Source organism: Fundulus heteroclitus, chromosome 17 (genome assembly GCF_011125445.2).
Source record: "Fundulus heteroclitus isolate FHET01 chromosome 17, MU-UCD_Fhet_4.1, whole genome shotgun sequence".
Classification (NCBI taxonomy): Eukaryota; Metazoa; Chordata; class Actinopteri; order Cyprinodontiformes; family Fundulidae; genus Fundulus; species Fundulus heteroclitus.
In genome coordinates, this window is record NC_046377.1 from 23664841 (window position 1) to 23677794 (window position 12954).

General features: G+C 42.2%; 1 protein-coding gene across 1 annotated transcript; it reads right to left on the reverse strand.

Annotated features, from left to right (window-relative positions):
• Positions 1-2509: 2509 nt before the first annotated feature.
• Positions 2510-9703, reverse strand: rtcb (RNA 2',3'-cyclic phosphate and 5'-OH ligase). Its single transcript, XM_012877678.3, has 11 exons — positions 9368-9703; positions 8740-8818; positions 8595-8662; positions 8266-8522; positions 8021-8177; positions 5896-6055; positions 4812-4987; positions 3751-3939; positions 3571-3681; positions 2721-2840; positions 2510-2648 (listed from the first exon to the last, which is right to left on the reverse strand). The coding sequence occupies exons 1-11, from the start codon at positions 9458-9460 to the stop codon at positions 2541-2543; spliced, it is 1518 nt and encodes a 505-aa protein (XP_012733132.1). The 5' UTR covers positions 9461-9703; the 3' UTR covers positions 2510-2540.
• Between the last annotated feature and the right edge of the window lie 3251 nt (positions 9704-12954).

Below are 12954 nucleotides of genomic sequence, written 5' to 3' on the forward strand. Positions count from 1 at the left end.
GAGCGGGTAGCGCCACATCTCACCTGGGAACCCCCGACGTTTTTATTGGCTGCCACAGAAAAAAGGGCCTGAATGGGATTGAAGTGGACCCGGCTTGCAGTGAAACATTTGGGCCCATCCAGCACCAGAACCATCCAGAACCAGAACCATCTCCTCACGTTTGGTTCCCTGAAACGTCCCCAGCAGCCGCCCGCTGAATCGGAGGAACGTCGTGTAAATACGAGATGTTAAAACTGTAAATAAAGATGCTAGCTTTAGTTTTTTTTAATGATTCATCTCATCTGGAGGCGCCGTACGGAAGCCCATTGGTGCCAAGATTAAAACCCGGTTCTGGAGGCGGAACTGGTCCTGATTTGGCGTTGAAGCGTTTACATGAAGATATTTTCTGTTACTAATCTGGACTGAACGACACCAGACGAGCGGTTCGCTTCATTTCTCGGTAGAAATCGGATCTTTTTATTTATCATGTTCCTGATTTGTTTTTCCTGATTTTTGCCGCCGTGTTTTTCTGTAGAACCTTGTGACTCTGAACTTTCTGTACATCTCATTATTTCACCATAAAAGCGGTTTTAAAAACATTTTGGTCGGGATTTATTTCTTCCTTTAAGAGTTTTTATTTAGATTTCAAATATTAACATGTTTAACACAAAATATTATCTGCTGGGGAGGAACCATGTGTGCCATTTAACTGTCAGTGATTTATAAAAACTGACTTTATTTCAGTTTTTACTCCATCAGTTGCTCTGCGGGTTGTGGGTTAAAATCCCAGCCTGGGGTGTCTGACTGTAGGAGGCTCTATCATCTCATTGGCTAACCTGCCCAGTTTTCCGACCAATCAGCTGGACGGAGGCTGAGTTAGCCCCACCCACTGCCTGCTACAGCAGCGCCAGAGTTTTTTTTTTTTTTGAGATTATTTTTATAAATTACGAGAATTCATAAAATCAAAGTTATAATTAATCAAAATCAAGTTATACTTTGGTTTCTGTTTCATAATTAAGGATAGCAAATTATTGTCAGGACTTTGAAATTTATGCAAATACAGTTTAATCTAATAATAGTAATATCAAAATAATCTAGTAATCTAAAAATGGTTGTGTAACTATATTCTTGTAATATAACTTTATTCTCATATTGTTCCTGAAATAAAATAAAACGTATTACGGTTTATTGTAGATTAAAGAACAAAAATGCTTGGCAACTGAGAAGTAAATTTACATCTAAAACCTTTTTATGCAGTTAAGTTAGAACAACTTTACTGCATGTTTGGATCACTGACACTGTTGCAGCAAGGGGGTAAAATTAGTTTTAGGGGTGTTGGAATGTTTTCTAATGTTAAACCCAATTAATTCCAGTCTTAATTTAGAAACATATATACAGTTTTTAACCCAGGAGAAAAGCTAGAGACAATTTCACGTTATCTTAAGTCTTATAATAGTGGATAATAATAGTTTGCTCTGGTCCAGGAACAAATGTAACAAACAGGGAGAGAAACGGGCCAGAATGAGGTCTGTTTCTGGAAGCATGACAAGATGCAGTACACTTAAAAAATAATAATGCTGCATTTTGATCAGTAAGTGTTGACTGGTGACCTGTGCAGGTGTTCCTGCCTTTCGCCTGATAAATATCAGGACAGGCTGCAGCCCTACCTTATGCCCTTTTTGTCCCCCTAACTGCTCATTTATTGCCTGGTTTAGTAATGGGTTCGAGGAGGTTTTGACCCATTTCTGTCCTGAATGAATCCTGGTTCAGTCCTGGACTCTAACTGGTTTTAATGTCCTTCTTTATACATTCTCCAGGTCCTGCAACTGATAAACTTCTCCTGTATAAGTCATCCAGACTCCTTACCTGCATCCCCCCAGACAGCTAATTATTTCCCTTAACAATATTGAGTAAATAATAATAATGATTAAATGTGCAGTAAAAAATAAGCGGCATGGAGGACCCAGTTCTGTCCTTTGAGTCAGACTGGTGACACCAGGAATATTAACATTAATAGTTTGAATGATTTCATCATTCAAATGAGAACATAGTAATACACTGTTGGTATGATTATTAAACAACAGCAGATTAAAGTTTAAGATACGCAAATACAAATATTAAATACATTTTGTGACCACATGAAGAGATTAAATAATTCTTATTTTTCTGGTGTCTGTCTAGCTCCGCCCCTCATCATCATCATCATTATCATCATCATCAGGACCTTTAATCTGCCAATAGAGAAACTGGTCCAGGTGTTCTAAGCATTTCAGCACCAGGGGTGAGAGCTATTGGACCGGAGTCATTATTTCCTAATGAGCAGAACTTCTTTGGAGCAGGTGAGACGAGTTATTGCTAAAGCAGCAGTTCTGCATCTGAATTTATGAACTTTCAAGCTTCACATGATCATTTTTATTTTGGCAAACCAAACAAAAAACCCCCCAAAAAAAACAAAAAACATCTGGTCTCAACAGAACCAGACTGAGCTTCGTGTTCCTTCTTAAACAAATGAACTGTTCAGGAGCAGAAAAAGAATCAGTTCTGAGCCGGCGGAGCGGCGTTCAGCCTTTAATCACAGCGATGGGCCGCAGCTTGATGGCCTTCTTGCTGATCCCCGCGTCGTGACACGTGTTCACCACGTCCGTCACGTTCTTGTACGACTCCGGAGCCTGGAAGGAAAGCGGGTCATCAGTCTGGCTTTCTGACGAGCGGTTCTGATCGACGGTTCTGATCTTCCTCACCTCCTCCATGACCAGCTTGGGAGACGCCACCCTGATGGCGATGCCCATGTCGGCCAGCTTGTCCAGAACGTCCTGGAAGTCCAGGTTCCTGCGGGACTTGGCCCGGGAGAGGGCGCGGCCCTGCAACACAGAACAGGAAGTGACACAAACACCCAGAACCCGCCGACTAGGCCTGAACCATTTTGGAAAATAATCAAATTTTTTTTTCTTAAAATTGCGATTTAAAACTATTTTTTTCCCAGTTTGATTTATCATGTCTTTTTAAACATATACAAACAACAAATGATTTTGTTTCCTCGCCGTGCAGATTAGTTGCTAAAAGAACCACAGCGTCTAAACTCAGAGCAGAAATTATTGCGTTCTGCCTACAATATATTTCAACCAAAGTTGCAATTTTGACTTTTCTCTGCATTAACCACAAGCAACAAAAATGGCCTCTAAATAAAGACGTTTGTAAACAAAAACTATTTAAAATATGAACTTTCAATGTTTCTATTAATCAGAATATTATTCAAGAGAACAGCTTTTAATTGATTTGGACATCAAACCTTGTTGAACATAAAGTGCAACCAACAAGCAAGTCTATGTATTAAACTGATTGACCTGTACTTAATGCTATCTATGATTATATAAACTCTAAAACAAGTAATAAAGTTAGATTATCTCACTGCTGCAACTGTCTTCCCTTCCATGTGGAGGCAAACCCACTTTAAACATTTTACCAACACCTAATGGACGCGTCTGATTCCCTGATTGTTAGATAGCCAAAAATTGCAGACTCTGCGATTTGGAAATTGCGTTTTTTTAAATCGCGATTATATTGAAAATGCGATTAATTGTTCAGCCCTACTGCGCCGTGACACGTGGTGCCGAACGTCTCCGTCATTCCCTGCTCGGTTCCGGTCAGGACGTAGCTGCAGGTTCCCATCGTCCCGCCGATCAGCACCGGCTGACCTGTGAGCTGGAGGGAGAGACAGGAGCGGGTCAGAACGGGCCGGGACGGCGGCGCCGGCGAGGTCCGAGCGGTTACCTGGTAGTCGACGGGGATGAGAGGGTGGTGGGGCGGGAAGGCGCGGGTGGAGCCTTTACGGTGGACCAGCAGCGTCCTCTGCCTGCCGTCCACCATGTGCTCCTCCACCTTGGCGATGTTGTGGGACACGTCGTAGATCACGTGCATGTCCAGGTCGTCCGGCGTGGTTCCGAACACCTTGGAGAAGGCCTGGGGGGGGGCAAAGCGGGTCGAGCCGATGTTTGGGTCGGACAGAACATCACAGGTTAGGGTCGGACGGTTTAGAACCTTGACCTTTGACCTGCTAAGATTTGATTAAATAGACCTGGTCCAGTCCTGAGGACCTGCACTTCCTGAGCTGGTTCTGAAAATCCCTTATTCTGAGGGGGTCCGTTTGGTCCGGGTGGCTGAAACAGGACGAGGAACCCGACTGGATATAAAGTGGGCCAACAGTGAGGTTCTGGAATCTGGACCCTCAGTACCAGAAAACCAAAGCGTTACGACACCAGAACCGCGATCGGCTCATCAGAACAGCTGGTTGAGACCCGTCAGAACCCAACAGAACCGACCCGTGAAGAGGACTAATTAAACATCCACCTAAAAACAATGGATCTAGTCTGTCAGGTGACCCGGGTCTCAGAACCTCATGGCACCAGCAGAACTTGTTCATACCCAACTGAGGTTTATCGGATCAGTGGTTCTGAAACAGACGTGCCGACCCGTTGTCTTGTTCTGAGGGAGTTTCCTCCCCAGAACCTCTGTCTGGTTCACATAAGTGATTAATTACGGACCTGCTGTGTGAGGAACCTCAGATTCTACTGGACCGAACTCTTCACGTGAGACTTCAGAACCATCACAGAGAGTTCATACGACCCGACTGGACCCAGAACCTTTAATCCAGACTTTGATTAGCAGGATTAATTTTATACCCGACCCATCAGTACCAAGCTGAGTAAGACGGACCCGTCGTCAAACAGACCAGAACCGGTCCGGCCTCCCAAACCCAACTCATTAGAGCCCAGAGCAGGAACCAAGCCCAGCGGACCCAGTTTCCCGGCTGGTTCTCCGCCAGGTGAGCTCACCTGTCTGGTGAGGAAGGTCATGGAGGAGCGGTTGACCCAGGCGTAGTTCCCCGCCGCCGCCATGCCCTTCAGGTAGTCCTGGCCCTCGGCGGAGGTGATGCGGGCGCAGGCCAGCTGCCGGTCGTTCACCGTGATCTTATCGCGCTTCATGGCCTTCTCCATGGCAACCAGGGCGTCTGCAGACAACAAGTCATCAGCTGAAGGAACGCCGCGGCACCGCGCCGACCATGGACATAATATAAGAGTAGACGCGTCATTGGGCGGGTTCTGCCTCTGCTGCGATGCGTCAGAGCGTCCGCCATCTTAAATGTGGCAAATCTGCAGTTACTCAGTCACTTAAACAGCATCAGAGGGACTTTAATCTCTGAATATACTTTGTATTTGTAGTATTTTTTTGTAATATTACAAGTTTATTTTAGTATCCCTTTAGCTTCATTCTCCTGAATTTATTCTCCTAAAGAATAAAAATATTTAAAATAATCTAACCTGGCCCCATTACTCCAGGAGTGAAATAATTTTGCAAACTGTGACTATTCTGGAAATGTTCCCCGTTAATTCTCCTAATATGATGTTTTTATCATAACATTATCACTTTTGTGTTTGTTTGTTTATTTTTACTTTATTGACCTAGGACTTTTTTTCCCTCATAATATTAATTTTACCTCTTTAATACTCACCCAAAAAGTCTGTTCCTAAAGGTTCACATTGGACACGGTTTTATGAAATAATAAAGACCACAATGTTTAATTTTAACAAATTGATCCTTATATTCATAACACATACAAATATATATACACAAATATATATATATATATACACAAATATATATATATATATATATATATATATATATATATATATATATATATATATATATATATATATATATATGTGTGTGTGTGTGTGTGTATTTATTGCAGCACAGGAATGAGGCATCTTCTCTGATCCACGTTCACAATAACAGAACTTAACATTTTTCTGCCACATACAATATGGCGGTGACGTTGACGTGCGAACCTGCACCCTATGACGCGTCTATGTATACATGTCTGTGGCGCCGACGCTCCCGGGACCCGGGCCTCACCTGTGGCGACCTGGTGGCCGAGGCCGCGGCTGCCGCTGTGGATCATCACGCACACCTGGCCTTTGTGGTCGATGCCCATCTTCTTGGCGGCGTAGTCGTTGTAGATCTCGTCCACCACCTGGATCTCAGCGTAGTGGTTCCCGGCTCCCAGCGTCCCCAGCTGCGACACACAGACGGGTCAAACCGGACCGCGTAATATTTTAGTAAATGATACACAGTAATAAACTGAATTTTATAACTTTTTTTACTGATCACATGACTGAGAAAACAAACCTTGAGCGCCATCTAGTGGCCATGGGTGAGGACAGCAGCCTGAGACTGATTCAGTTATTAAGGCCAGAAAAGTTGGAGGTTAAAACCTTAACAAGGGGTCCAGTGCGTGAATTCCTACTTCATCTATTATTTTTTATTTATTTATTTTTATTTTCTAATACCACACCTCGCCAGGTACATGTAAAACAATCTTCATGCCATTTTCTGGTTGTTGGTCAAAATCCCAGGTAGATCAGCAGCCACCAAGAGCGTGTTTTAATTTAGGTAAATCTACTTTCTTCTTCTTTGTGATGCAAATTTTGAACTCCATTAAGTTTTGGTTTAAATTCCTAAATGCTGCTCTTGTCGTGCCAAACGACTTATTTCCGCCAGAATTTATATCCCCTGCGTCTGGAGTATATTCACCTGGAAGAATAAATCCAGTCAACTCCGCTTCATTTCCAACCCATTAGGTGTGGAAATTAAGATGTTTCACTTTTCTTAATGTAACAACACCATTGCTATATTTCGTTATTGTTCAGTTAGTGGGTTAAAACTGAAAATGTAACACTTGTTCACTTGATCATAAAGTATTACTATGTCGGTTAAACCTCGATTGATCACTCAATATAACACGTTATGAGAAAGAAAACGGCTCTGTGGTCATTTTCACGTGTCACGAAAATATTAGCTTTATGTTATTAGATTGTCGCATTGTCTGTCTGTTGAAACCAAAATCCACCTTCCTGAGTTCATCACAGCTGTCTGCTTGTTCGTCTTTTTTCTTTTTTGGTAGCTAAACGCACATGAATAGATCATAAAGCGGATTTCACGTGTGATCAAATGAACACTGAATAAAAAGGTACAGACAAAATGATCAGATTTAATAAGATTTTAATTCAACCAAGAACCATATAGAGATATTGACCATATTAAGAAAACGAGATATGTCGCTTTTAAAAATAGAACAATGTATTAGGAGTTTAAATATTTTTAAGCATCACATTCTAATAAAATGAAATTGATTTTTTTTAGACTTCACAAAGCTGGAGGTTAAAGGTTTTATTGTTTTATTATTTCAAGCACTCTCCTGACGCAGGACGCTTATTCGATTAAATCGATAAACCGATTTAATCGAATTTACAGTTCTTTAAGATTTCATTTTTGGAAAATCTGGATTTTATTTTGCCAATACACTCATTGGGTTTCCATGAAGAGAACAGCATGTGATGCTGAATATATGTTTAGGCAAAATTATTGTCAAAATATTGTCAAGTTGAAACTTTTTTTTTACCATAATACGAGGTACTTCATTTACTTATTTACTTTTTTTTTTAACTTAGTTTGAAGTTCACAAGTGCAGTGAAGCCTGTTCTTAGCTCAATATGTAAAACCACTAGCAGCAAATGTTTTGTTATATTTTCATTGTTTATAATGGCACGGCTGCCATCTTGTTTTACAAGCATGTTTCACAGCTTGTTTTTAGTTGAACTTTAAATTCAGGTCAACTCCCTGACGAAATGCTTGACATAAAAAGCAATGTTTTAAAATAATTTCTTTTATTTCTTTTTATGAAACAAAAAGGAGGAAAAAAAAAAATCGATTAATCGCATTTGGTATGATAAAATCGGAGATTTATTTTTTAATCCATATCGCCCAGCCCTAGCAGGGGATACAAATTCTGCTGTGGATAAGTCGTTTGGCACGACACACTATGATTGGCTGATTTGCTGTTTGTATAAATTGAACAGGTGTACCCAATAAAGTGGACCATTAATATATAGCTTGTAGGAGTTTTGTCTAGTCAATGTCCTTCATAGCAGTCCAAATTTGGTGGTTCTGGTCACCTGAGGGGGCGTGGCCTGTGACGTACCTGCGGCAGGCCTCGCTTCTTGGCCTTGGACGACACCTTGTTGGGGTCGGCCTGCAGCATGCGGCCGTATTCCTCGCAGTGCTCCTTGTCCTCGGCCCAGGCGTAGCCCTCCCTCAGGGACCAGTCCACGCCCATCTCCAGAGCCTCCTCCAGGTCCCTGAGGACACACAGGTGAGACAGGTGAGACAGGTGTGCCCGTCCCCGGCAGGTAACCCCGCCCCGTTCTGGAGAAACCCCCCGCTCACTTGGCTCCCATCGGGATGACGCCTTTGGAGCCGACGCCGACGGGGATGTGGTCGAACAGGGACTGGGCCAGCTGCTCCTTCACCGGCTGGACGTCCCGCTCGTCCAGGTTGGTCCTCAGGAGACGGACGCCGCAGTTTATGTCGAAGCCGACGCCGCCTGGCGAGACGACGGCGTCCGGGTCGTTCATGTCGAAGGCGGCCATGTTGCCGATGGCGAATCCGTAGCCAGAGTGGACGTCCGGCAGCCCGATGGACCTCTGGGGAGACGGAGACACTTTGGATCGGGGTGTGGACTCATCGGCGGGTCGGACGGGTTTAGTTCTACTCACGTGGATGATCCCGGGCAGAGCTGCCACGTTCCCGATTTGTTTCATGGCCGGCAGGAAGCCTCCGATACCTGAGGACAAGCAGCACAGGTGAGACTGTGAACAGGTGAGGCGGCGGCCGGCCGGGACGCCACGGGTCCGGACTCACCTCCTCCGCGGCAGGCGTTACGGAGCTCCTCGAACATCAGCTTCTCCAGGGAGTCGTTGACGTAGAAGACGCCTTCGACCTGACGAAACCCAAACAAGAGACGGATTCAGAACATCAGAACATCTGGTTCAGAACATCTGCCAGGACCGGATCACGGAAACGCCCCTGTGAGGTAGCACAGCTTTAAAGCTGCAGTTAGGCAGCAGAATGCGGACCCGGCTGCTTATTGACGTTCTATCAGACTTTTTCCTTCCACTCAACTTTCTCTCTCAGAGAAACTAAAATTTTGGGTTTCCTGCAGCTCTGAGCCAGAACCATCAGAAGTAAATACATCCTAGTTCTCCTGACTGAGTAATTATTGATCCAACATCATTAGCTCAGCTGCTGTCAGGCTGAGCTGTTCTAACAGAACCGAACTCTGTTCTCCGTTCGTCTCATTTTACGTTTATTACGTCAAACTGAGGAAAACAACCTCATTAAATGTTTCTATCCTCGCTGGTTGTCTTTAATTTTAGGTCCACCTTCTTTCGGCTTGCTTCTTAAGGCTGATCTGGACCCAGCAGAACCCTGAGGGCCAGTTTAGCTCCAGCAGATCCACCCCCAGGCTGTCGGAACCGAACCTGCTCACCTTCATGTTGGGGACGAAGCCCTTTTTGATCCTCCAGCTGGTGCTGCCTATTTTCTCCAGAAACTGCAACTCATCGTTGTAGCTTCGACTCATGGTTCCGATCCAAACAGCTGCCGGTTCGACGCCACGCTGTAGCACGCAAAGCGCTACGGAAGCCGCTGAGAGTCAGACTCCGGGAATGACGCAGGAAAGTTGAAAGGTTCCGAATAAAGTCCCCCGGTCCGTTTCTCGGTTCGCTTTGGTTCCGTTCGGCTTTCCTGCAGATTTTAACCTGTCGGTGTTTTTAATAACGGATGGTTTTGGTTCTTCTTCGCTGTTAAAAATCGGTAGAGTGGCGGATTGACAAACAGCATTAAGGCTCTCTACCGCCCCCTGCTGGTAAGCAAATATAATTAAAGTATTTAGTATTTAAATTTCCTATGTGGTTAAATTGCTCTTTTTTTCTTTATTTAGTCACGTTTCTCTTCTTGTATCTATTCACTGAACAAAATAAACAAACAAAACATTTTTTTTTTAAATTTGGTTATAGATTAAACAAGCTAGATATTTTAGTTAATGATACACAGTAATAAACTGAATTTTATAACTTTTTTTTACTGATCACATGACTGAGAAAACAAACCTTGAGTGCCATCTAGTGGCCATGTGTGAGAACAGCAGCCTGAGACTGATTCAGTTATTAAGGCCAGAAAAGTTGGAGGTTAAAACCTTAACAATGGGTCCAGAGGGTCAATTCCTCCTCCATCTATTATTTTCTAATACCACACCTCACCAGGCACGTGTAAAACAATCTTCATGCCATTTTCAGGTTGTTGGTCAAAATCTCGGGTAGATCAACAGCCACCAAGAGCATGTTTTAATTTAGGTAAATCCACTTTCTTTTTCTTTCTGATGGTGATTTGGTCTAAATTCCTAAATGCTGCCCTATGATTGGCTGATTTGCTGTTTGTATAAATTGAACAGGTGTACCCAATAAAGTGGACCATTAATATAGCTTGAAGGAGTTTTGTCTAGTCAATGTCCTTCATAATAATCCAAATTTGGAGGATTTCTTTATGCATCTACTGATAAAAAGCAACAACGTTTATATTTGTTGGAGAGACAGCAAGCTCAATTCGTGGCAGTGGCAGCAAGAAGGGTATAACCATAGACATTATTATATTATATATATTATTATAACTACAAGCACAACCAGCTGCAAAAACGCCCCTGTGGGAGGCTGTATTGTTCGCGCAAACGATTATTGGTTCGTTGATTTGCCCACTTCAATACTTATATTGTTTTCCCTTCATCTTCTTCATTCTCACTGGATTTGCCTAATGTGATTGTCCTGCTGATTTACTTAAATTAGATCAGAAATAACTTCATAGATCTCACAATGGAGAGATTTACTTGTGACATCGGCCCTTATAAGCAACAGAAGGTGCACAAAGAAGGAAAAGGTGCATGAGGTATATACAGTGCATCCAGATACATACAGTGGATGGGAAAAAGTAAAGAAGAGTTGTGTCATCTGTAACTGGTGTTAGGGAATAATAACCAATACTAAGATTGTGTGATGAAAAGAGTATCCATCACAGCATCATAAAAAAATGCTTTAACTGAACATGGAAATGTAACTGATATTTTATAACTGCTGTACTTGAAATGTGTTTTTTTGTAGGTTGCGATGCAGTGCCTGCAAAATAACAATCTTTGCTAATGAATACCGTCAAGGAAAATGGGAGGCACCTACATATACCGCAGTCATTATAGGATGCAGTACTGGATCACCCCCCCCCCCTCCTCTTTTCTTCCCTTTTATTTCCAGAGTTCAGAAAGTCCAATAAGAACAAGCCACAGAAAAGGTTAACAGAAAAAGTTTATTTAATTAAATAGGTATTTGAATGTAAGCCGTTTTTGACACAGTCAAATGTAAAAGGAAATATGATCCGCTAATGTAGGCTAAATTAGCATAAATCTGTAATAACAGGTAACAGTGTCCACATTATGCAAACGAAATTTCGTTCTGTACGCACTCTGTGCATACAAAATGACAAATAAAGTTGTCTAAGTCTAAGTTATATGATACCAACACTAATCTATCATTTTCTGCAGGGAAGCTCTATCATTGTTGACAGTCAGGCTGCAGCTGTCTGGTGCAGACCACAAAAATGTTTTGGGAGAGTAACACTTCCTGTTGTTCTTGATATGGACAAGCCAGAACAAGCAGAAGCTCCTCCAGACATGGAATGAAGAGCACGATGAAAACTCTCCAGCGGAGCAATTCACATTTGTTTTTGCAGAGAGGGAGGACTGTGAAACGTTCTGTGTCTACATTGTGGATGAAAACAAACTAAAAGTTTTTGCTAGATTTGAATAACACATTCCACATTGACCAACATGCTTCTTCTGACAGGAAGTAATGCTGGACTTAATGTCTGGACTTCCATCAAATAGAGAAATTGTGGAGGGAACAAACAAATTAGGGTGATGGTAAGGAGGCCTTCCAACCTCAGACACATGCAGCTCGTCACCAAAGATAAATCAACAAAATACCAGAGGAGACCTGGAGAAAGCTGCACAGCGGTTGGAAGGTTTTGTTGCTCTAAGGCCAATGAAGGTGTCTAAAGGCTGTAAATGCTTCTTAACATGAATACAAATATAAAGTGATTATTTCTGATCAGAAACAGGCTTCATAGCTAAAGAAAAATATTTTAAAATCTGCCAGGGGTGTGAATAATTTTGGACTAAGCTGGAGCTGCACTGGATGTGATTAAAATAGCCTGAAACTACTGTTAAAACAATATATATATATATATATATATATATATATATATATATATATATATATATATATATATATATATATATATATATATATATATATATATATATATATATATATCGATTGATAGACGTATATCAATAGTAGAAAAAAGCTCAATAAAATGTTCAATTGAAGAACAATTTTCCTATTTGCATCATTTAATTAATACTAATCTCTACACCTCCCATCCAATCACAAACGCAGGCCCAGGAACCCTCCGTAACCAAGCTCCGCCCCTTTTAAAGAGTTCAGAGAGCGCACATTTTTAAACTTTTAAAAACTTGCAGTTTTGGTAAAAAGTTGATTGAAAATTGGGTTGAGTTCAATGTTTGTGTGTCTTTGTATCTAAAAATAGGTTAAATTAAAATAAATCTTTTGAATTTGTTTATAATTATCAATACGGATCGATATGATTTCTATTTTATCGATATGCTTTTTCCCTACGTTAACCTGTAAACCTGGAGACTCTCATTGATTGGCTGTAGCTGAGCTCATTCTGATGGTGGCGCTGTTAGCGCGGTTCTTGCCATCCCGTACTACACGTACTACACAAGATAAACTGGGATTGCTGTTTGGCCCTCGTTAAGCTCGTTAACTTGGGTCAGAATTAGATCTCAGCTTGACACAAAGTGGGCGGGGCTCTTGCTGTCTGACCACGCCCCCTCACCTCAGCCACTGTGGTTGTTGGTCCTGTGAGAAGTAGCGGTCTGAGCTGGTGTGTGTGTGATTAGCCTGGATTAACTGTTGGCAGTGAGCAGCAGCAGTTTGAGATGAGCTG

What these genes read in the sequence shown, in the direction of transcription:
- rtcb (XM_012877678.3), bottom strand. Translation starts at nt 9,460, where the DNA reads ATGAGTCGAAGCTACAACGATGAGTTGCAGTTTCTGGAGAAAATAGGC. An exon ending in CTCTGCCCGGGATCATCCAC is followed by an intron (nt 8,523 to 8,594) that starts GTGAGTAGAACT and finishes CCGTCTCCCCAG; the next exon opens with AGGTCCATCGGGCTGCCGGA. An exon ending in GCACCACGTGTCACGGCGCA is followed by an intron (nt 2,841 to 3,570) that starts GTAGGGCTGAAC and finishes TCTGTGTTGCAG; the next exon opens with GGCCGCGCCCTCTCCCGGGC.